The sequence below is a fragment of the Camelina sativa genome, chromosome 12 (genome assembly GCF_000633955.1).
Source record: "Camelina sativa cultivar DH55 chromosome 12, Cs, whole genome shotgun sequence".
Classification (NCBI taxonomy): domain Eukaryota; kingdom Viridiplantae; phylum Streptophyta; class Magnoliopsida; order Brassicales; family Brassicaceae; genus Camelina; species Camelina sativa.
In genome coordinates, this window is record NC_025696.1 from 30543974 (window position 1) to 30569966 (window position 25993).

General features: G+C 40.3%; 3 protein-coding genes across 3 annotated transcripts; 1 reads left to right on the forward strand and 2 right to left on the reverse strand.

The window, feature by feature from the left end:
• Positions 6077–7728, forward strand: LOC104734025. Its single transcript, XM_010453533.1, has 5 exons — positions 6077–6241; positions 6388–6465; positions 6556–6843; positions 7048–7248; positions 7351–7728. The coding sequence occupies exons 1-5, from the start codon at positions 6077–6079 to the stop codon at positions 7726–7728; spliced, it is 1110 nt and encodes a 369-aa protein (XP_010451835.1).
• LOC104732935 (ABC transporter B family member 27) lies at positions 17785–22302 on the reverse strand. The gene is made up of 17 exons (XM_010452539.2): positions 22061–22302; positions 21586–21648; positions 21474–21509; positions 21315–21389; positions 21083–21207; positions 20879–20978; positions 20588–20759; positions 20378–20496; positions 20172–20282; positions 19937–20081; positions 19725–19857; positions 19563–19638; positions 19248–19313; positions 18880–18987; positions 18688–18795; positions 18375–18572; positions 17785–18282 (listed from the first exon to the last, which is right to left on the reverse strand). Exons 1-17 carry the CDS (start codon positions 22133–22135, stop codon positions 18073–18075), a joined length of 1920 nt encoding a protein of 639 aa, XP_010450841.1. The 5' UTR covers positions 22136–22302; the 3' UTR covers positions 17785–18072.
• LOC104734026 (probable receptor-like protein kinase At5g39030) lies at positions 23348–25864 on the reverse strand (the record flags this gene model as incomplete). Its single annotated transcript, XM_019233703.1, has 1 exon — positions 23348–25864. A coding segment is annotated over one exon (2508 nt), but the record flags the coding sequence as incomplete, so codon positions are not given.

The window sequence follows — 25993 nt, forward strand, 5'->3', positions numbered from 1 at the left end:
TGATCAAGTTTGTTTCATTCCTTATCCACGTTTGGGTGGAAGTACAACGGTAAATGATTGGTGGGCTTGTACTAAAGTCTTACCTCGAGGTATTCGCGAAACATTGGAAGTAGATGAAATAGCTTTACAAGATGATAGATACAACCAAGTGGTTGTACCAAGTGAATTGCTAAGGGTCCAAGTACATGCTGTGCAAGACATTTATAATTATGAAGATTTACCGTTGGATGATCCTGATGACAAGTATGTGTCAGACGATGATATAGAAGATATGTGTGATGATTCTGATTCGAACTCTGATTAAGTGTTAAATTTATCTAACTATGTATGCATCATGAGTTGTGTTAGATATCTTTCATATTATGAATAATAAACCTGTTACTTCAACAACTAATAATTACACTAAATAATTTATATGATGTGTCATATTTTGTGAATAATAAAGTACTCATACAAAACTAATAATTTACATTAAATATTTTATAAGAGACATATGTCATATTTTATGAATAATAAATCTACTATTACAAAAAACTAATAATTACATAAAATAATATGCTGTATAAACCTAGATTAAATATATAATTTATTACAATTTGGAGGAAGTACAATTTGGGGGAAGGTGGGAAAATTTGGGACTTACCGCCTAAATAATTTTGGGTTTGTGGAGGGAGAATAAAATATTAAGCAGTGATTTATTTTTTTGCCTAAGTGTTTATGTTCGTCTTCCTCTTCTATTTTATTTCCTCAAGTGTAATTCTCTCCTCTTCAAGTAAGGCAGTAACCTAATTAAGCTCTCTCGTCTAAATCCAACACCACCACTACTTCTTCTATCCTCTTCCTCCGGTCTCGTCGGCTAAAACCCACACCACCGCTGCCTCTTCCTCCGGTCTCGTCCTCTGTTCTCCCGCCTCGGTCGACCCACACCACCGCTGCTTCTCGTCTCGTATAATCCGGCCACGTCCTCTGTCAACCATACCACCGCTGCTTCTATTTCTTGTCTCCTCCTGCTTTTTCAACTTCTCACGCTCCCAAAATTTCAGTTCTAGAAGACTATAACCATCAATGTCTAAGGTTGTTAGATAGGATATATGAGAATCTTATGTTTATGTATATCTCCTCATATTCGGCAAAGATATGATCTTATCACTTGTAACACTATAAATACATAATGAATATACAACTCTCCTCTCACGGAGATTCATACAATTTCATGGTATCAGAGCTAAAGCTATTCTCAACGCTTTAATCGATTCTCCTCCGCTCTCTTCTCTCTCCGTCTATCTCTTTTATTTTCCTTTCTTTCTTTCTTTTGTGTTATTTTCTCGTGATTGGTGATGATGACCGGCTCTTCCCAAACCGCTGTCACTCCCAACACTGATAAGCCCTTTGGAATCGCACAGATTCGAGGCTACATCCCCATCCAGCTTGATCTTAACAAGCTGAATTATGACGTATGGCGGGAGCTCTTCGAGACCCATTGCAGCAGCTTCGGTGTTTTAGGACATCTTGATGGCTCCTCTGTACCTACCACTGATGATGAGAAACAGTGGAAAGAACGTGATGGGCTTGTAAAAATGTGGATTTATGGCACGGTGTCGGAACAGCTCCTTGACACAATCCTCAAAGCCAAATCCAAAACACGTGACATTTGGCTCACGCTTGAAGGGTTATTTCGTGATAACAAGGAGGCTCGTTCACTCCAGTATGACAACGACCTCCGCACCCTTGAGATCGGTGATATGAGCATCACCGACTATAGTCACAAATTGAAGTCTCTCTCTGATTTGTTGGCTAACCTCGACTCCCCTGTTTCTGATCGGGCTCTAGTAATGCACATGTTGAACGGCCTGTCTGACAAGTTTGATAACATCATCAATGTTATCCAGCATCAGACTCCCTTTCCCTCGTTCAGCAAGGCTCGCTCGATGCTTTTGATGGAGGAGAAGCGCCTTGACAAACAAGTCAAACCTGTGGCTCAACACACCACCAACCCTTCGTCGTCAACGGTCCTTTTCACTGATCACAATCAACAACAACACTCTTCGCAGCAACACAACAATAACAACAACAACAACTCCGGCCGCGGATACAATCCTAACCATCGCAACAGAGGCAGAGGACGCAACAACCGTGGACGAGGTCGTAACAATTGGACCAACAACCAGATTGGGTTTCCTCCTCCAATCTCGCCAAGATCTGTCATAGCAAAAGCAGAGTGTAGTGCCGCAATCACGTCATTAAGGAGTTTGGTGGAGGAGGCGGTGAGAGCAATGTCGTCGACGTAAAGTAGCAAATACGCTATGTCTTTGCCACGAGGTAAGACAAACAGCGACGAGTCCATGGTGCTCTGTTCAAAACCAAACTGCTTGGCAAACGTAGAGAACCGAGTGTACCAGGCACGGGGAGCCTGTTTGAGCCCGTAAAGAGAACGTCGCAAGAGGCAGACATGATCCGGCTTGTTGGGGTCCTTGAAGCCCAGCGGTTGATGCATATAAACGGTTTCTTTGAGATCACCGTGGAGAAAAGCATTCTTAACGTCAAGCTGTCGGAGCGGCCAACCCTTCACCGTTGCCTCATGAAGAAATGCGCGAATAGTGGCCGGCTTAACAACCGGACTAAATGTCTCATCACAATCAATTCCCGGTTGTTGAGACTTCCCATTAGCGACCAGCCTAGCCTTGTAGCGTGCGAGCTTGCCCGAAGCATCATACTTATGCCTGTATAACCACATAGAGCGAATAATGTTAGCATTCTTGGGCCGTGGGACAAGAAACCACGTCCCCGTTTTAATAAGAGCATTGTATTCTGTTCCCATGGCCGGATTCCAATTAGGATCCTTTGCCGCCTGTATGTGGTTTGAGGGTAAGGGAGAGACAGCGGTGGTGTGGAGGCAAAGGCGATTGACTGGTTTAATAATACCCGCCTTGCTGCGTGTTTGCATAGGGTGCGAGGACGTAGCATGGGAAACTGTTGTCGAAGGAACAGCAACGGGTGGAGGTGCAGGATGAGCAATAGGCGGAGGAGCTACGNACAGAGGCACCGCTTTAATCGATCCTCCTCCAGAGGCCCGTGGTATCACCTTCCTTCAGTGTGACAATGGCCGGGAATATGACAATCGCCTGTTTCGAGATCATTTTGCTGCCACTGGTACGAGTTTTCGGTTCTCTTGCCCTTATACCTCTCAGCAGAATGGCAAAGCAGAACGCATGTTGCGGACTCTCAACAATCTCCTTCGCACACTCCTTATCCAGGCTCACATGCCTCACACATATTGGGTGGAAGCTCTTCACACAGCCGCACACATCATCAATCTGTTGCCTTCGACTTCTATCAATAATGAGGTTCCCTTCACCCGTCTTTACAACAAACAACCACGATATGATCATCTTCGGGTCTTTGGCTCTCTCTGCTATCCGAATCTACTGCCTATGACACCTCACAAACTTGCTCCCCGGTCCACGGCATGTGTGTTTTTGGGTTATCCCTCTGACCATCGCGGGTTTCGCTGTCTCGACATTAACACACGCAAGATTATTTTTTCACGTCATGTGATCTTTGATGAGAATGTTTTCCCCTTTGCGGCTGTACCAGCTCCATCACCGCCTGAGGAGGTTATCGTACCGGTTCCACCTATACCTCGTCTTCCTCCTCTGTCTACTCAGCCCGTAGCTCCTCCGCCTATTGCTCATCCTGCACCTCCACCCGTTGCTGTTCCTTCGACAACAGTTTCCCATGCTACGTCCTCGCACCCTATGCAAACACGCAGCAAGGCGGGTATTATTAAACCAGTCAATCGCCTTTGCCTCCACACCACCGCTGTCTCTCCCTTACCCTCAAACCACATACAGGCGGCAAAGGATCCTAATTGGAATCCGGCCATGGGAACAGAATACAATGCTCTTATTAAAACGGGGACGTGGTTTCTTGTCCCACGGCCCAAGAATGCTAACATTATTCGCTCTATGTGGTTATACAGGCATAAGTATGATGCTTCGGGCAAGCTCGCACGCTACAAGGCTAGGCTGGTCGCTAATGGGAAGTCTCAACAACCGGGAATTGATTGTGATGAGACATTTAGTCCGGTTGTTAAGCCGGCCACTATTCGCGCATTTCTTCATGAGGCAACGGTGAAGGGTTGGCCGCTCCGACAGCTTGACGTTAAGAATGCTTTTCTCCACGGTGATCTCAAAGAAACCGTTTATATGCATCAACCGCCGGGCTTCAAGGACCCCAACAAGCCGGATCATGTCTGCCTCTTGCGACGTTCTCTTTACGGGCTCAAACAGGCTCCCCGTGCCTGGTACACTCGGTTCTCTACGTTTGCCAAGCAGTTTGGTTTTGAACAGAGCACCATGGACTCGTCGCTGTTTGTCTTACCTCGTGGCAAAGACATAGCGTATTTGCTACTTTACGTCGACGACATTGCTCTCACCGCCTCCTCCACCAAACTCCTTAATGACGTGATTGCGGCACTACACTCTGCTTTTGCTATGACAGATCTTGGCGAGCTTCATCATTTCCTTGGGATCTCCATCATTCGTAACAAACAGGGTACGTTTCTTCATCAACAGAACTATGCGGCTGACATTCTCCAGCGGGCCAACATGACCGGGTGCAATCCGTGCCTCACACCGGTTGACACGAATCCGAAGCTTGCTGAAGTCACTCTCGCGAGTCCACCGGTCAAGGATCTGACGCTGTATCGCAGTCTCGCTGGTGCTCTTCAGTATCTTACCTTTACTCGCCCAGACATTGCGTATGCCGTGCAGCAGGTGTGTTTGTTCATGCATGATCCTCGTGAAAACCACTTCAACACTCTCAAACGTATTCTGCGCTATGTCAAGGGAACTATTACACACGGTCTTCAGCTCTATCGGTCTTCTCCTACGGCTATGATTGCCTACTCTGACGCTGATTGGGCTGGCTGTCCGACCACACGCCGTTCGACGTCCGGCTATTGTGTCTTTCTTGGCAACAACCTTATCTCCTGGTCCGCTAAGAGGCAGCAGACGGTGTCTCGGTCAAGTGCGGAAGCTGAATATAGAGGTGTGGCCAACGCTGTGGCTGAGCTTACTTGGTTACGTAACCTTTTTGTCGAAATGCGAATCCCGGTCCCTCGCACCTCTCTTGTGTTCTGTGATAACGTTAGTGCCGTTTACTTGTCTACCAATCCTGTCCAGCATCAGCGTACAAAGCATATTGAAATTGATATTCACTTTGTGCGTGAGAAGGTTGCGTTAGGCTACATCAAGGTTCTCCATGTTCCTTCTCCCTACCAATACGCCGACATCTTCACTAAGGGTCTACCGACTACTCTCTTTCTTGCTTTTCGGTCCAGTCTGAGTGTTCGGCTGCCTCCCGCTCCGACTGCGGGGGGGTGTTAGATAGGATATATGAGAATCTTATGTTTATGTATATCTCCTCATATTCGGCAAAGATATGATCTTATCACTTGTAACACTATAAATACATAATGAATATACAACTCTCCTCTCACGGAGATTCATACAATTTCAAAGGTAAATCTCCCCTGCATCACCAATCTTCCAGTTCTAGAACCATCGCTGGTCCTAATTTTTCTTGGGTTCAAAATCATTCATGGCCTTTGTCTATCTTGGGATAATTAATCATTTGCTGATTCGTTTGGGGCTTTCAATTATGAAAGTTTAGAATACTTTGTCTATATATATTTGGCTCGTTCATATATACACTGAACTCAATACGGTTATTTTAATCACACAGCCAAATACGTTGTTCAACACTTGTGATGGAGAAGATATATATTAATGGACAGATCCTAGTATTACGTCTGTTGTTGATTTATTTGGAGTTTGCATTTGCTTCAACTAGTTATATTTTATCTTGATTTGAATAAGATCATATTAACTGCTACAGATGACATCAAAAACAAAGCGACAACGGGCAACCCAGTTTCAGGCCAACTACCATGCGACACAAGATTCATCTCACGAACAGCCCAACTACTATGCCGTCGAGAGCTACTGGTGTATCTTCTAATGGTGCTACTACCATGCCACCATGAGCTACTGGCTTTTCTTCTAATGGTGCTACCATGCCACCGAGACCTAACATGCCACCAGGAGCTACTGGTTTATCTTCTAATGGTGCTAGCAGTTCTAATAATGTTACCCTTGAGGCACTAATTAATGCACCAGCAAGGCAAGACCAGCCACACCTCCATCCTCAGAAGGTCAACGGAGCTTTATGGTATGATTTTGTACTTGTTAAAAGTTGACAGTTACATGTACACACATAGAAATCACTATTGTTACAATTCTTGGTACTTTCAAAATGTGGTTTTGTAAACATTTCAGGTTTAAAATTGACAAATCTGTCAATAAAGCCATCTGAACAACGTGGCAGAGCAATTTCATGGGACCTTGGTGGAATTGGTCCACAGTTCCTCAGAACAAAAAGGATGAGTGGTGGCAGGATTTTGTGGTCAGTGTTTGTTTTTATTACCGTTTTGTGACTGTTTAAATTATCTTTACATACATCCTCATCTAACTAACATATTTGTTTCTATTGTAGCAAAATTATTACTGGGATAAGGTGCACCACAATTTAGTATATAGCAAATGGAAGACTGAGGTTCTCGATTCAGTTTGTGATTGGATTAGCTCAAAAAAGAGAGACAACATAAAACCCAAATACATTAGCCAAGTAGATTGGGACTGGATGGTGGTGAATTGGGCAACGGAAGAGATGGTTGAAAAGTCCAAGACCAACACGAAAAATCGCCTTTCTAATCCTGATGGCAAAGGGATACATAAGCATTGTGCTGGCCCTGTTGCATTTGCCAACATTGAGTACAATTTGGTAAGAATGAAAAACTTTTGACTTTTTGTTTGATTTAGTGTTACATTATGAATGTTCCTTGCGTTTCTTTGATTACTTACTGTATTGTTGTTTTGATTATAATTAGCGTATGTTGGTTAAGTTTCCAGAAAACATGAATAACTGATTCTTTGATTTACTTTGATGTTTTTTTTTGGGTGAATTGTTGCATTTTCTTGTTTATAGAAGCTTAAGTCTGGGAAAGATGAACCGGTACCATACACAGACCTTCTACGTCAGACACACATGCGCAAAGATAGAACATATGTTGACTATCGTGCAAAGTCCATTGTAGAAGAAGTCGAGCTAACTGTATCCCAACTTGAAGCTGCTGATGGATCTCCACTTCCTTCTCACACTCATCTCATCAACCAAACATTTCTGGAGGTTAGTTCAATTGCTTTAATCTTTTGGAATTTGGCTTTCTTTGCAACTCAATAGTTCATATCATATATTTTTCAAACACTGAAACTTAATTATTTTGTCCAGATAAATAAACCAAAAAAAGGTTGTAATTATGGACTGGGCAGCGCTCAAGATAAAGATGTCAGCCCAAACGAGACTTCACATCTTACCCGCAATCTTGACGTGGATATGCGGTTATCTAGCTTGGAGACTAATGTAGAAGCAGTTAAAGCAGATTTGGCAATGCTGAAAGAAAATGTGATGATGCTGAAGGATGACATGAAGGTGGTAAAGGAATGTGCAGCATCAATGAAAGCTTCAACACATGTCATTCTAAGGGGTATTGGAATTGATCCCATAACTCACAAATGGATCACACCCTCAAGTTCTCGTCCCATGGTTAGTGAATCAGTCCCTGCCTCCACTTCTCTACAACCTCAGAACAATAATAATGAGGAATGATATGATTATGTGACACATGACTTGACTTATCTTTTGGTATTTTGGATTAAAATAATGTCTCTATGTTTTTTGTAAACCAAAAATATTTGGATTAAAATCATGTCTCTATGTTTTTTGTAAACCAAAAATATTTGGATTATATATATGTTCAGTCCTTATTATCGGTTAAGCTTTATAATTTTTATGTTGTTTTCATACAAAGCTATAATTTTTGACAATTTTGATTTGCTCATTATGAACAAAAAAAAAAAAATCTGCTCATTTAACAAATTTTCTACAGAAAACCCACAACACCAATTGTGGCTTACGTACCAGTACCCACGAAAAAGCTACGATTAAATCCATGGCTCCTTATCAAATTACCACGGACCAACCACGAAATACGTTGTGGCTAAGTCAACCACGGTAACCCACGATTATTATTGTGGCTACAGGAACCACGGAAAACCATGCCAACGTCCGTCACAAAGTTAACCACGGAAACCCATGATTCTTGTTGTGGCTACATCAACCAAAGAAAACCACGAAAATAATCGTCACTACTTACCCACGAACAACATTGTGACTTGTCTGTGGTTAAATAGCCACGAATGAGATCGTCGTAGATCGCCACTAATGTAGCCACGAAAAGCCACGGATTCTCACAGCCACGACGCTATAGCCACAAACTTTATCTGTCGCAATTTATGGCTAATAACTCTTATAGCTACGGATTATAGGTTCCAGCCACAAAATTTTCCGTGGCTATATGACTTTTTTTTAGTAGTGATTGGGCCTTCATTCGAAGGCTTTATCTAACAGTGAATCGAACTTCCGGTTTAGATAATTGGTTTGACTTATTGGTTTAGACCGGTATGATGGGGTACAAATTCCCGCACCAACAATTAGTTCCCCCAGTTCGGTATATTCGGAAATTAATTTGAATGTTCGGACTATAGGAAGGGAATATCTGATCTAAACTATAAGGAAAACAAATCTAATTTACTCGGATTCTCGCACCGCTTTGCCATCCTCTGGTCACGTGACACGTGTCGTATACGTCGCTTCTGTCAGATCGGAAGCTGAAACGTCGCGTATGTCATAATGACTCTGCGTAGGGTTGCCGCCCAGTCGTTCCTATAAATACTTGACCTACGCCTTCATTTCTCCACTTTCCGCCAAACGTCTCAAGGTATCTGCTCTGTTCTCTCTCTTCTTTATTTATTTGTTTGCAGTCGCATATTCTTTTTTTCCGACATCCTTCCACACTCTCCGACGACCCTGTTATGGCCAGTACATCGATCCGCGTTTATTCCTCTCATACCGAAAGTTATCAATTAGTTCGTCGCAATTTGAAGCGCAAGTCGCCCAAATTGGCGAATACAAACCAAAACAGAGGATCCATCATATCAGACAGTGAGGCGCAACTTCGTCAACCCTTCAGTTTGGACCAGATTGTTGCTGCTCACCTTCGCTTACCACAGACGAATCGAATCGAGATGGAGGTTCTGCAATTGTACCCAAATTGTTTTCTGGCGATCTGAATGTTGGCGAGTTCCGATCTCCGAATCCAGAAATTTTGTTTGAGGATATCCCTCTGAAGCTTGATCACCGGGGTCAAGTAGGAGGCAACAAAACTCAAAGTGACGTCAAATCTGTGCACGATATGTTGAACAACTGCAGTCTCAATAATCGCGACGTTTCCAATATAATCCCTGGAGATCACCATCGACCGTGGAATCCGCCAAAAGGATATATTTTTCTTTATGAAGATTTCTTCTATCAAAGTCGCCTCTGGTTTTCCCTTCCGTCTTTACTTACTTTGTACGCCCATCGACGAAAAGTGGCATATCAATTGATAACAAGATTTTCACCCAGGGTATCAATTCCCTATGCAGTTGCAGTACAAAGGGTTATCAATCCAAATGGTTGTTTATGCTAGCAGGAAGGATGCAATCAGAACAATGCAAGTCAAGCCAAGCAATAAAGGGTTTTGTCTAACAATCATAAAATAAAGAAAGAAAAGAATATAAACAGGGAACCACACAACCTAAGCACTTGATGCACATGATTGGGTGGGGTGATCGAGTTAACAAATGAAATATGAACAACTCGAGGGGTTACTCGAAGCAGGTGATCGTGTACCTGTTCGGGTAAGGGATCGAGTGATGAAATAAAATTCAAGCAATTAAAATACAAAAGCTTCTAAGGATGGGGTAATCGAATCCTAAGTGTTCCTGACCAATACAGACACTACAGGAAATAAGGGTATTTATAGCAATATTGTATAGCGGTTTTGAAGGTTCTGCTATAATTGAGTTTCTGAAAAAATATTATAGCGTTTCCGAAAAGGAAAACGCTATGATAGAATGACCGCAAAATTTTTTGATAGTGGTGCTTAATTTTTTATTCTACAATAGCATAGATGAAATGAAAATGTTATCTTAGGGATAACCGGGAAAATGTAAATTTCATTGCCTCCAAAAAATTCCTGAAATAATATTAACAAAATAAAATAAAAAATAGAGGAAAAGAAAGAACTAAAAGAGAAATAGATCGATTAGGTTGAATTTCTCGTTAAACAGCCACCTCTCCTCTCTTCTTTCGCTCTCCTTTCTTCTTCTTCTCCGACTTGAGTTGCTCGGCGATAGGAAACGAGAAGCCGGCGACTGTGATGGCCAATCGTGGAACAGATCGAGAGCTTTTGATTCTCGTTGTTGATACCGGTGACAAAGAGACTATGGTTCTCCTATCGAAGCCTTCTTCTTCTCTCTTCTGTCTCGCTGAAACTTGATCTGAAACCCATTTTGAAACTCGATTCGAAACTTGATCCCAATTTGTTTGTCACATCTTTCACTCTCGATCCCTCTCAGTTTACAGTCTCTTCTGAACTCGACAATGGCGGGTCCCCTTCTTCTCAATCACATTTTGCAAAGTAGTAGCTCGAACTCTCTCCGTCGGGTCGTCGCACGGTTTCAGGTCCAATTTGCTTTTGATTTTCAGACTTGATTATTTGCTTATCACTTATCAGACTTGCTATTGTAAGAACTCTTGTTGATTAGAAGTGATGACATGCCTTTTAGATTCTGTGTGGAGTTGTAAGATGATATATTTCATGAGTACAATATCTATAATCTGTTGAAAGTGACTTGTATCTTGTTGCTCATTGATTCTCTGATTTTGGTTTCTCATTGTGAAACAGGGTGATACATTCAACAATTCTCATTTCACAGACTCAAGGAACAAATCTCGGTGACTCTTCTTCTTTTCCAGTTGAGAAAATTAATCGACAAATTATATGAAGCTTTGTTATATTCTTGATGGTGAAAAACTGATAATGTAAGGCATGGCTTAAACCGTGAGTCTAGCTTTGCTGATTGGGAATTTTCTGGATTTTGTGGTTTCTCTATTCATTTTGTTTTCAATTTTAGTCAATCATTCCGAGTTACTATCCAAATTTGGCAACATAAATTTATTGAGGCAATGGATGGTAGTGGCTATGATATCTGTTTTAGTTTCTAAAATTTGTGAAAGTTGCTGTCTGCTGACTCTTGGATTTGAGAGTTCCAGTTCTAGATTAGATTGAGGTCTTGTGATTGTTAACTGCAGGACAAGAAGTCGAGTATATACTTGGGATCATTGCTACAGGTTATACGTTCCGATCTCTAGTTTTTCTAACAATTTATGTCTTTGTTTATGCCTTGTTGATTTAAGCTCTTTGTATAATATTTTGACTGGATGCTTTTCTTATTATATTGTCATTGGCACTCACTAGCCTTGTTCTCATCCGATGGATCTGTGATAGCATGGATTGAAATCTTGAAGCTTTGTTATGGTCTAGGACTAGGTTTTGAAACAAGAAAAAGGCTTCGGCATGGTGATAGCTCTATGCAACATCATTTGTCAACCTTCGTGAGTGTCTCTTAGAGTTTACGGAATTTCCAACTTAGCACATTTACTTTTGGATTTTAACGGCTTTTATCTACTGATTTTGAAACAGGAACACCAGAAAGAGAGTGAGTTCCTTTAGCAAAGAACAACTAAGTCTATTAGAGACTACTGTTAGGAGCTGGAAACGCTTATGATCAGGGTTGATCTAAGAGAAAGTGAAGACATGGTTATGTCTAGATTTCTTGGAGGTTTGAACAGAGAGATTCAAGACAAGATAGAGCTGCAGAACTATGAAGATGTGCAAGAAATGGTACATAAGGCAGAGCTAATTGAATCACAGATCAAGAGAAAGGGAGTGAGGTCAACGTTTACGTCTAAAATTCCCAAGCCAAGAGAGTTCAGCAAACCCGCCTTCACCAAGGACAGCAAACCCACGACAGCCACAGTCAAAGAGGAAGTTAAGATCGATTTCAAGCCCAAGAGTGGCATCTCTACAAGTCATATCAGGTGTTTCAAATGCCAAGGAATGTGGCATTATTCCAGAGACTGTCCTAACAAGAAGATGTTTCTTCTTCAAGAAGGAGGAGAGATTGTGTCTGTAGACAGTTCCGAGAGTGAACCAGAGTCTGATTTAGGTGAAGAAGGTGAACCAGCAGTCATGGGAGAGATGTTAGTAGCACGCAGAGCTTTAAGTGTTCAGACTCATCCAGATGATAGAGGGCAGCGTGAGAACCTCTTTCACACCAGGTGTATGGTTCAAGACAAGGTCTGCACCTTCATCGTTGATCGTGGCAGCTGTACTAATGCAGCTAGTGAAGAGATGGTACAGAAGCTTAATCTCAAGACCACTTCACATCCAAGACCTTATCAGCTACAGTGGTTGAAGAAAAAAGGAGATTTAACAGTTTCGTAGCAAGTGGTATGAAACTCACAATTGGGAAGTACAAAGATGAGCTGCTTTGTGATGTGATCCCGATGAAGTCAAGTCATATTCTTTTGGGAATACCATGGCAGTTCGACAGAAGAGTGTTTCATGATGGCTACACCAACAAGCAGTCATTTGAGTTCAAAGGACGCAAGGTCACTCTTCTACCACTTACACCCAGCAAGATCTACAAGGATCAGCTTCACATGAACCGCAAGGATACAGAGAAAGTGTCTCACAGCCTGTACATCAATCACAGCGAGTTCAATAAGCTATTTGATCCAGATATGACCACGTTCATGTTTGTCTACAAAGAGACACTCGCTAGTACCAAGCCAGCAGAAGAGCTTCCACGGGAGATGATAGAGATTATAGAGGAGTACAAGGATGCATTTCCAGAAGAGATACCTCCAGGCTTGCCTCCAATACGTGGGATAGAGCATCAGATCGATTTGGTACCAGGTTCAGCTCTACTGAACAGACCAGCTTACAGAACCAATCCTGTAGAGACTAAAGAGCTGCAGAAACAAGTAGAAGAGTTGATGAACAAGGGACACATCAGAGAGAGTCTCAGTCCATGCGCAGTACCAGTCTTGCTCGTACCAAAGAAAGATGGTTCATGGAGGATGTGTGTTGACTTCAGAGCTATTAAGGAGTGGTACAAGGTACTGTGTGTGTGTTGACTGCAGAACATTTTTCTAAATGTTCATTCTGTACTACTGAGGTTGTCTTTCTAGGCTTTGTTGTCAGTGCAGAAGGAGTTAGAGTGGACGATGAGAAGGTCAAGGCTATTAAGGAGTGGCCAACACCCAAAAACGTGGCAGAAGTCAGGAGCTTTCATGGATTAGCAGGATTCTATAGGCGATTTGTCCAAGACTTCAGTACCATTGCAGTACCACTTACAGAAATTATCAAGAAGGATGTAGGATTCAGATGGGAGGAAGCACAAGAGAAGGCGTTTTCAACCTTAAAAGAGAAGCTTATCACTGCCCCTATTCTCTTACTTCCTGATTTTATGAAATTTTTTGAGATTGAATGTGATGCCTCCGGAGTGGGTATAGGTGCTGTTTTGATGCAGGAAAGAAAGCCAGTAGCTTACTTCAATGAGAAGCTAGGAGGATCGACGCTAAACTATCCTACATATGACAAGGAGCTGTACGCCTTGGTTCGGGCTCTTCAAACGTGGCAGCATTACCTGTGGCCAAAGGAGTTCGTTATTCATACTGATCATGAGTCCTTGAAGCATCTCAAAGGACAACAGAAGCTCAACAAGAGACATGCCAGATGGATGGAGTTCATAGAGACTTTTCCCTACACGGTTAAATACAAGAAAGGTAAGGATAATGTAGTCGCAGATGCATTATCCAGGAGGTACACTCTCGTTTCTACCTTGTCTTCTAAGCTTGAAGGTTTTGATAAAATAGTAGAACTTTATGAGACTGACATCGATTTTGCTGAGAGCTATGGCAAATGCCATAAGTTTGCTTTTGAAAACTATTATAGGCAGGATGGATATCTATTTTGTAAGGATCGATTGTGTATACCAAGAGGATCCATAAGAGAACTGCTGATTAGAGAAGCTCGCGGAGGTGGACTAGCTGGACATTTCGGAGTGTCAAAGACNTACTGATCACGAGTCCTTGAAGCATCTCAAAGGACAACAGAAGCTCAACAAGAGACATGCCAGATGGATGGAGTTCATAGAGACTTTTCCCTACACGGTTAAATACAAGAAAGGTAAGGATAATGTAGTCGCAGATGCATTATCCAGGAGGTACACTCTCGTTTCTACCTTGTCTTCTAAGCTTGAAGGTTTTGATAAAATAGTAGAACTTTATGAGACTGACATCGATTTTGCTGAGAGCTATGGCAAATGCCATAAGTTTGCTTTTGAAAACTACTATAGGCAGGATGGATATCTATTTTATAAGGATCGATTGTGCATACCAAGAGGATCCATAAGGGAACTGTTGATTAGAGAAGCTCACGGAGGTGGACTAGCTGGACATTTCGGAGTGTCAAAGACTCTACTTGGACTGCAAGAACACTTCTATTGGCCTCAAATGAAGAAAGACGTTGAGAAAGTCTGTTCTAGGTGCCATATCTGCAAAATGGCAAAGGGTAAAGTATAGCCCAACGACTTGTATACTCCTCTACCTATCCCTTCTCAACCTTGGACTCATATTTCTATGGATTTTGTTCTTGGCTTACCTCGAACCAGAAATGGTAGAGATTCGATTTTCGTTGTGGTTGACAGGTTTAGCAAGATGGCCCACTTCATTGCCAGTCACAAGATGGACGATACTGTTATTGTAGCTAACTTGTTTTTCAGGGAAGTAGTACGTTTGCATGGAATGCCTCAAGTAATCGTTTCAGACCGAGATACAAAGTTTCTAGGACACTTCTGGAGAACGCTATGGGCTAAACTCGGGACCAAGCTATCATTCTCAACCACATGTCATCCGCAAACAGATGGGCAAACCGAAGTGGTGAACAGGACGCTATCTACACTCCTCAGGACCTTAGTGAAAAGCAATCTCAAGTCATGGGAAAAATGTATACCACACGTTGAGTTCGCATATAATCACGCTAAGCATTCTGCTACTCTATTCTCTCCTTTTGAAATTGTTTATGGTTTTAATCCACAATCACCTCTAGACTTGATTCCTTTACCTTTAAGTGTGAAGTGTAGCTTTGATGGCAAAGAAAAGGCTGAACAGGTCAGGAGGATACATGCTAAAGCTAAGGAGAACATAGAGAAAAGAACCAAGCAGTACGAGAAGCATGCAAACAAGGGCAGAAAGGAGCTCGTTTTCGAAGAAGGAGACTTAGTGTGGATTCATCTACGCAAGGATAGGTTCCCAGAAGAGAGGAAAAGCAAGCTTCTACCACGAGCTGATGGCCCATTTGAAGTCATCAAGAAGATCAACGACAACGCCTACCAGATTGATCTTCAGGGTAAGTATATTATATCTCCAGCATTCAATGTTTCTGACTTGCTCCCTTATTATACAGATTCCGATTTGAGGACAAATCCTTTTGAAGAGGGGGAGGATGATATGATCGTGGCCAGCAAGGAGTCAGAAGCTGCAGAGAAACCGGAGATCGTGGGAAGGATCACTCGTTCAAGAGCTAAGGAGATGGCCAAGGAAGCTCATTCACTCATAGCTGACGGGTCATTCAATCTACCGAGGATCCAAGTATTCAACATATCTACCTTGAAGACTTCACCCGGTAATGATAACTAGATAACTTAGGTGTGAAGTTTGCACTCTTTTTCTCATAGCCGAGTTTTGTCCCAATGGGTTTTCTCGGTATGGTTTTTAATGAGGCAAATGGATCACTACGTCGAGTTATCTAGAAGTCATTACCAATGGGGAATAATGTACAAGTCACCATGACTTCTGTACTAATACAAGTCACCATGACTTCTGTACTTAGTATCTTAGAGGCGCACCAATTAGGATCCTGTGGGATGGGACGTCTCGTTGTTTTCTTATTTCCTTTAAACTCTTGGTTGTTTTATTTTGAAGTTCCTGTTGTTTGGAGTGTCGAGCCTTAGGGTTGATTATAAAACCCAAAAGCGTTGCCTCCTTGTTTGGTAGCGAAGAAGTTTTATGTAACAAGTATTGTTGATCCTTTCTTCTCTCAATCCGAACTCGTGAATGCGTTCATGATTCCGAGTTTCTAAACACTTTGTGATTAAGAAACTCTTCACTCTGTTTCGAATTCCATATAGCCATCTAAACACTTCTCACCGTTGAATCATTGCTTTCATTGTTCGATCATCGCACATAGCCACTCACAAATCACTCATGCATCATCACCACCAAATCACATCGCCTATCTCCTGTCATCAGCCTCCATCAGAGTTTCATCCTAGGGAGATCGTATTATGCTTCCTCTTCTTTTCTCATCAACATATCTGACCAAAGTTCTCCAGGCCTAGCCATGTTCCTTCCCATTAATCTTGAAATGTCCCGACATACTCGTGGTGTAAATACTACTCTCTATCTCTCATACCCTCCCTCTGAGAAATACTATCTTTCTGATACAAGCTAGTCTTCTATTCCTAACATCTACATACCTCAATTTTAGCTCTTCTGAAGTCGGACCATTACTTCTTCTGCAGGTAATTTAAGTGCCAATCAACCTTGTTGTCATGTTTTAAAGCATCAAACTCAGCCAAGTCATCTACACTCATCTCTGATCCATATCGCTTTGAAATCAAAGCAAACAACAACAAATGTTGCAGCTCCAAAATCGAAGTTCAATAAGGTTTCAGTTTAAAATTAAAACGCACAATACTTAGATAACTAAAGAAGCTAATCAGTCCCACCATTGGTTCCTGTAAAATGTTTACCTTCCTTCCCTTGGCCTTTGGGTATCAGTGTGACTTGCATTGGTGATTCATATATCCCAACGAGACTTCCTTCTTTGACATTTATAGGATCGGACTCTGTTTTCACGTCTCCTCCATCTGACATCCAAACAATCTCAGCCACCTCTCCACCTAATTGATCATTGAAGCTCACTCTCACTTTCTTTATCCTCTTGCTGCACCTGCTTTTGATCTAGTATTCCCTAAGCTAGCAACGATGTACATGATCAAACATTGCATTGGTAAATCTACGTCGATCAGTCACACCTCTGGTTCCTGTAAAAGATGTATCTCCCTTCGGGAAAATAGCCAAAATCAACCCCAACTATTTGCCAAACGTTTTTTTATACCTAAACTTCAATACCCTGCAAATAACAACCTGAACTGTATAAAATTCTAATTTGCTATCTAAACTATATAAAATGTTGTAAATTTAACCTTTGTTCGAACAGTGTTAAATCAGAGTTTAATGATATTGAGTCAGACGATCTGTGACATCCACATGGCACTGGAAATGACCAAAACTAAGTTGTTTTGGTCATTTTTAGGTGTGTTGTGGCAAGAAACAAAGTGTTTGACAAAAAATGGAGTATTGGAATCTATTTTCGGGTGCGTTGTGAGACTTCTTTTTTGATAATTTCTTGGTACAAAATATCCAAAAATGACGAAAACGACATAGTTTTGGTAAGTCCCAGTGCTACGTTGAAGTCACGAACCGTCTGACTTAACATGATCAAACTCTAATTTAACACTGTTCAAACAGAGATTGGAATTAACAACATTTTATATAGTTTAGATAGCAAATTTGAATTTTAATACAGTTCAAATTGTTATTTGCAAGGTGTTAGAGTTTAGGTATAAAAAAACGTTTGGCAAATAGTTGGAGTTGATTTTAACTGTTTTTCTGGACGAAGATACATATCAATTTTTTTTGTCTTTTTCCTTAATAGGAAAATAGAGTTTTTTTGCAAGATAACTCCGGGAACGGTTGTGGAGTAGTTTTTACAATTTTATGTCAGAGAACCCTCTACCTCAAACTGAAGGTGTCAGTTTTCATAGAAAAGAACTCTGGAGCTGTAATAAGAGATCAAATTATACAAATGGCCTCTTAGAATTGAATCTATGGGTTCTTTCTTTTTGTTTCTGTTGTCAGATGACTGAACTTATCTCACAAGTTGGTGACAGAGGATGAACTTTGGAGCTGCCTCTTGACAAGATTGGTGTAAATTCCATTAAGGCTGAGAAGCTCATCATGAGTGCCTTTCTCAGCCACTTCACCATCTGATATAACCGCCACACAGTCTGCAGTCTTAACTGTTGATAACCTATGAGCTATCACCAACACTGTTCTTCCTGCCATCAACGAATCCATCGCATCCTGCAAACAGATACAGAACATTGGGATATGAGTAGGTTGTTTTTGTTTTTTTAGTCTTTTTGAGTTTTGATTTCAGTGTTCTGTTTGGTTACCTGAACAAGATATTCACTCTCTGCGTCGAGTGCACTTGTTGCTTCATCAAGAAGCAAAACACTTGGGTTTGTAAGAAGCGCCCTTGCGATTGCAATCCTTTGCTTCTGTCCACCTGAGAGCCGTAATCCACGTTCTCCAACAACGGTTTTATACTTATCCGGGAACGCTTCAATGAAATCGTGTGCATTCGCCATTTTCTGTCACAACATTTCATTTTGATCCCAATCAGAATGCATGCTCAGTTCGTAATTGGCTTATGTGCCAATGAGCACAACTAAAATGGAGAAAGAAAGAGACTTGTGATGAGCTTACCGCTGCATTTTCTACATCCGAAAGACTAGCTTCACCGTCAAATCCATATGCAATGTTCTCTTCCACTGAACAGTTGAAAAGAATAGGTTCCTGGCTAACAATGCTGATCTGAAATAAATACAATCCGGGATAAGAAAAGGTCTAAATTTGGGTTCTAACAAATATCCATAAACATGAAAAAGAATTGTTTACCTGTTTGTGAAGGTACTGATGAGATATTTCCATTAAAGAAACTCCATTAAGCAAGATCTTTCCCTTGAGAGGATCATAGAATCTCTCAATCAAGTTGGCTATTGTCGTCTGCACATATCAAATGAAAGAAATGAAAAACATTCAATGGGAACTGAGGGTGCCTAATCCGGCTCATCCGATCCAAACCAAATTGTAAATATATTGATAAAATAGATGCCATAACCGAAGTAAAGAGAAAATAGACTGATACAGTTCTGATTCCATAACCATACCTAAAACTGCAGTTTCATTCAAAATTCTAAGAAAACCGAACACAAATACTTCGTTTATATACTTCATATACCGAAAACTGTATGATCTGTACTTACTTTTCCTCCACCGCTTGGTCCTACAAGTGCAACTTTTGAACCTGGTGTCAACCTCAATGATATTCCCTGCAAAAGTTTAGGTGTTTTAAGCGATGGTAAAAATTGTAACAGTTCCACAAATCCAATTATCATCTTCAAAAATTGTAACGGTTCAGTAATCTGTTATATTGCAACTCTGGGGTCAAAAACTTAGGAAAACCAAACTTTCAGACATACTAATTGTTTATGAGTTGAGGGATACAAGTTTTGTTCTGAAAATATTATGATCTAACCCGTGATATATAAACAAAAGTACACACAACGATTTAGTGTTACCTTGAGTATCATGTGACTAGGCCGAGAAGGATAAGCAAACCAGACATCATTTAATTCCACATCACCATCAGGATTACTGCAACCATAATATCTCTCCGTATTATAAACCGTTCTTATGATATATATAAAATTTAATTAAGGAGCATGAGAGCAAAATCTTACCCGACCGGACACTTATCCCCTGAACTAGGCATGCTAGAAACACGGTCTAAGATCTGAAAAACACGTCTACTAGCACCTGCAGCTTTCATTGCAGTTGTGTACAAACTCGACAAAGAAGATACGGATGAACCAACTGCAGAAACAGCATCTTAGTTGAGTACAAACAATTCTTATAAAAATTCCAGATCAAGAAACACAAACGCAAATGAAACCTGTGAGGCTATAAAGAATGAAGGAAGTGAGTGCTCCAACGGTCATGGAACCATATATTGTCAAGTATGCTCCATAACTAACAACCGTAATAACAGATAATGTGAAAGCTGCGTTTAGTCCACCGAAGAACAACCCGACAAGTACCTAAATCACCCAAAATATATCTTCTCAAAAGACACATCAAACATCAAATAGTTAAATTTAATGAGATGGTTTAGTCCACAAAAAACTTACAGCTTGTTTGAGTCCTAGCTTCAGAGTCTCATCGACTTTCTCGGAATATTGTGATACCATATAGCTTTCTTTCGCAAAAGATCTAACAGTTCGGATTGCACCAAAAGATTCCTAAATAGTAAATATTGATCCAATCAATCTAAAATAATGAACTGAGAAAATAAACATTGATAAGCACTGAACGAAAATGGCAGAGTTAAAAAAACCTCAGCAATTGATGCAGCAACAGCAGCTGCAGCTTGAGTTGTGTGTGAAAGTTCACGGAGATAGCGGCCGAACTGTTTCACAGCAATTGAAATTACCGGAACTACTACTAGTGCCAACACTAAAAGCATGATTGATGAACAAGAAGATATGTCAGTATACTCCATCTCTTAGTACAAAATCTGAAAAAAAAGATATGAGAAGCTTCTTACATGTTAATTTCCAAGATGATGTAAACATGAAACCAACTCCAATAAGCGCAGTTGTTACATTACGAAGAGCTTCAGAAAGATTTGTAGTAGCAGCGTTTTTTATGATTTGTGTGTCTTCGGATAGTCTACTTAAGAGTTCTCCAGTTTTTGTGACATCATAAAACGCTATTTCCTGTTAAGAAGATGACAACAAAACATTTTCTCCAATCAAGTTCTTGCATGAACGACTAACTAAAAGAATAATGACAAAGGATAAAGCAAATCATTAAAAAAAACTTGAAAAATGTTTACCTGATGCATTAGGTGTTTAAACAAATCTTTTCTCAGTCGAGCCACAACTCTTTCGCTGGCAGAGTTAAACAGCCATGATCGCAAAGCCGTGCATAACGATCTAAAGAAACACAGTTATATAAAAAAGAAGTATGAGTTAGACAAAACCAAAACTCCAAAGATCAAGAGAGGACTAATTTGAAATGTTTTGAAGATGCAAATTACCCGATTACAACGATAAGCAAAATGATTACTACGGAGTTTCTAACAGCGATCAAGGATTCAGTTTGCTTCTCAGGCGTCTTGACATCTCTTGATACAATGTCTATAATCATCCCACCAAACTTTGGCTACATAACAGAAAAAAATTCAGCTTTCGTTGTTCAGACTATTCCAGTTCAGAGAGCAACCAAGATAAAATAGATATGAAGTTGGAGATCAAAGAGATGAGACATACAACAAGGAGATTAGTAGTTGAACCTATCAACAAAGCAATGGTACCAATCACTAGCTTTCCCGCATCAGGCTTTGCCTGCAACCAAAATATTTGAGTATTGATGTATCTTAACATAATAATGTTATACTATACACCTTTTTATAACAATGAATCACTCACCAAGGCAAAGACTCTACCAAATCCAACATTTGCTGCCTGAAAAAACCCAAAAATAAGATGTTATCACTTCTATAAATGAAAAGTTTCTGCAAAAAACAGCAAAAACAAATACCTCAACTGCACCATGCTCAAGATCATTTGTACCATTTTCGCTTCCATTCGCTTTCGTTTTATCCTGCATACGAGTGCCATGTAAACAAACTAACAATTAGAAAACTTTGTAAACCAGATTTTCACTGAAACATGAGAACTTTTTTGTTTGGCAAAATCTAAATCAAGAATCAAACTTTAAGAATATTTCTTCCGTTGTAACAATCCAATGATTGAAATCAAATGATCACTTGGTCAAGTGAGAACCATATACTTCAAATACTAACCACCCTCTCTTGGATTTCAACTTGTAATTTCAATTCACACGACACTAGAAACAGAACCCGTCACCACAATTTAGAACTTTCTAATAAATTGCCCAAAAACTTGGTGATGAAAGGTCCAAACTTTACATCGATCATGAAACTTTACCAAAGCAAGAATCATCAGACATGAGAGTATGAGAGTGAGAAACAAGAAAGGTTAATGGAACGAACCTGATTCAGCAACAGAGGATCTCTGTAGCTACTACCTTTACTTGACCCACCAGTCAAGAGTCTCTTGTTGCCCATCTCAAACGATAGAGAAAAAGGCTCAACCTTTTTGTTTTGGGTTTCGATAGAGAGAACTTATTAAAAGGATTCTTATATTTTTCTAAGCCATGAAAAAAATCGAATTGGTGTTTTTGTTCTCTCCACAATTTGGTTTCTTCTTCCTGGTAATTTTGGGAATACAGAATATTTATTGATATAATTTTTTTTATTAAATGAAATCTGTTTTAAAGTTATTGTCAAGAGTCAAGACTTTAGTTGGTACGCGCAAACATAATCCATTACTTTTTCAATATTTATATATATATTTTTTTTCAGTGTAGGTGATTGTTTACAGGAAAATGACGTATTTCATAACGAAAAATGTTAAAAAAAAAATATTACGAAATTTTTAAATTAAAGTTATTTAAAACATAAATTTTATAGAACGTCACTTTTATCATCAACTATTGTTGATATATTTATGGATCAAGTTTCGTTGATTTGGCCAAACCAAACATATCGTTTAATCTTGCTAACAGAGTCACTAACAAACATTAATTTGGTGTTATGATTTTTTGTTAATGACATAAAAGTTGTTTTTTGGCCAAACTTTCAATTTTCAATTTATATAAATTCCTAAACCGAAACTCCGATCCTTAACTCGAATTATAAACTAAAAATTGATTATTTTGGTAATGAAAATGGCAATGATCAAAGAGAGTAAGAAACGGACCAAAACCATAACGGCTTGTCCCAATTTATTATCGTTGACCAAAAAACATACAATTGATAAAGTTTCGACTCGTTGGCAAAGGCGATACAACAAGAGAGCAAAGAGACGAAAGAGAGACAACAAGAGTTTTATTTCCCATTCATGGGCTTTACTTCTTCCACCTCGTGCTAATGAGCTAAATAGGCCTCATGCCATTCTTTCTTGGTTTTATTAACACCAAACATTTGTCTAAGAATCAAAAGTTGACTTGAATTTTGTGTCATCGAATGAACTCTTGCAATCAGGTATACTATGTTAGTTAAATCTAGGTTTTAGAGTCTTTAAAACTTACTATAAATGTTTTGTTTAGAAATTTGATTTTATGCACCTCTCTAGTTTATGAGAAATTAAGTACAATATTGTGTAAACTTTTTTTTTTCTTTTTTTTTTTCAATATTGTGTAAACTTTTTTTTTTTTTTACAATTTCTTTTATACGAACAAGAAAAACAAGTAAAATAAGGTTTTCATGCTTAATCAACAATATTTTTTATACAGTTTCCTCGCCATCAGAAAGTGAAGAAGATTCAGGAATAACCTCAGCGGACATATGCATGGAAGGCTTAGGGGGGATTTCAAGAGCATCTAAGCTTCCTTCCATCATTTCGACGACTTTGTTCATCGGTGGACGATCTGATGGGCATGGTTGGATACACCAGAGTCCTACCACAATCATCTTCTTTGCAGTTTCTTTTTCTTCTTTGGTTATTTCATCACCAAATACCCATGTTTGCTCTCCATCTTCAAGATCCTTATAGATCCAATCAGGAAAGTAAGTCGAACTAGCATCAGGGTCAATAGTTTCTACTATTTCTTTGTTCCTTGCTCCAATCATGTCCAGGACCAACATCCCATAGCTATATACATCTGACTTATGTGAGACTCTGCCATACATTCTTGAGAACACCTCCGGTGCAATGTAACCAATAGTTCCTCTTGCGTTTATAAGTGACACAATGCTTTCTCTTTTTTCACAAAGCTTAGCAAGGCCAAAGTCTGAGACTTTAGGACAGAGATTGCCATCTATCAGAATATTCTGAGGTTTAATGTCGAAATGTACAATTCTTGTTTTGCAGCCATAATGTAAGTATTCCAGACCTCGAGCAATGCCCAACGCAATTCGATATAATGTTCTAACATCTCGAGCCAGTGACTTATTTCTAATGATGAACTGATCGAGAGACCCATTCTCCAAAAACTCATACACAATCGCTCTTTTAGACCCTTCATAGCAGAAACCAAGAAGAGAAACGATGTTTACATGAGACGTTTGGCTCATGCTTGCGACTTCATTGATGAAATCCTCACCATTTCCCTTCAAATCTTTCAAGACCTTTACTGCAACCTTACGACCATTACAAAGGTTTCCTCCATAAACGGTTCCAAATCCCCCTTTCCCAAGTATGTAAGAAAATGACTTTGTAATCTTCTTTAATTCTGCATAAGTGTACATATTCAGTAGTTTCTTGAACATTACAACACTTTTTTCCTTTCTATTCTTCCTCTTCCTCTGACGCATTGACAACATGAGAACAACAATGAAAGTCACCAGCCCAACTGCAGAACCAACGGCTATGAAGATTACCACCAGAACATGTGACGTACCTTTCATATGCTGCGGCTTTAGACGGTTTGGTGTTAAGTTCGATGATAATGGAGGATTTGGATTAGGTCCGGCTAGATTACCATCTGAGTTGTTAAGCTTGAGAATCTCTACACCATTCAGAATAACATCATAATACGATGCACCATAGTCCTTAAAAGGATACAAGTCAAGTCGTACATCAGGTCTGGGCCCACTTTCAGAACCAACATATACGCTGAAATCTAGATACATTGGAATCCGAGAACCACCGCTCAACTGAATCACGTCAATCTCGTGCTTAGCAATCTGATGTTCGATGAAGATGGAGAAGACGAGCTGGTTCCGTTGGGTTATTTCCGGTAAAGTCTCACAGAAATGAAGCCTCACGAGGTAATTAAACCCGGCATCGACCGTGAATAGCCATGTCATGTTGAAGTTCAGGTTTAGCTCAGGAGACCTGGCGTTACCCATTATGCGACTCGTGGCGTACACGTACGCTGGGGCAACATACGCTGGAGTTTTTACCGTGTAGTTGATCACTACATCTGCTATGTACGTAACGATGATTCCACCGCCTATGAAGGCATCATCATCAGAAAGCCAGCGCCTGAACATTCCCGAATCGCCGACCTCGCCCACCATTTGTCCACCTACGTTTAAACGATAAACGGTCTCCAAAGCCGTCGAGTTTTCTATCTCAAAGCCAACGTTACTACCGACTTCTGATACCATGTTGTCAAATCCTCCCTTTGAGTAAAACCGGTCAGGCATGGACACGATCTCGATACCGTTAACAAAAGCTAACGATTTCTTAGCCGGCCTGAACGTGAGATTCAACCCCTGGTGAACAGGAACGATAAACTCTTTGATTAGAGTTGGCTCTCCTTCGGAAGCTTTCACCGTTAAATCAGCGCTGAAGTTGGTCAAGAGAGTGAAACTGTTTACGCTGACGGAGAAGAAAGAACTGACCGCGTCGAAATCGGGTCCGTACCCGTATTGGCCCGGATAAAAATGTAACCGGATGAATTTCCAACCAGGAGAGAGTGGAAAACTGTACGTAAAATCTGATTGGAAAATCCTAGCGTTCATGTAGGGAACTTGAGGAATTCTTGATTCTTTGTCTGATGCGTCTGAAGTGAATGACGTGTTGTCCGAATTCAACGGCAGAATTTTCTTCTGCTCCTCCGGCATCCAAGTTCGGCCGCCGGTGTCGATGGTGACAGAGGGTTCACCGCAGTTGATGAGAATAACATCGTCTGGCTTGTATGGCGCCGTTGCTTCTTCTCCTCGCCCGGAGACGGCAGCTAATATATAAAAGCAAACAAAGCGTAACAAATCATCGGAATTGTTTTTGAAGGTGATGGAGGGAGAGGAAGATAAGAGATATGATATGAGAGTGTATAATTGAGGTTTAAGTTATAGATAGTGAGTGAGTCTATATGGGTCAACCGTTCACTAAACAAAGCAAAATTAAGAACACGTTTCGAAGAAGTTTCTAACAAATAAATTATTAACCAAAAACAAAAAAAATGTTTCTATCAA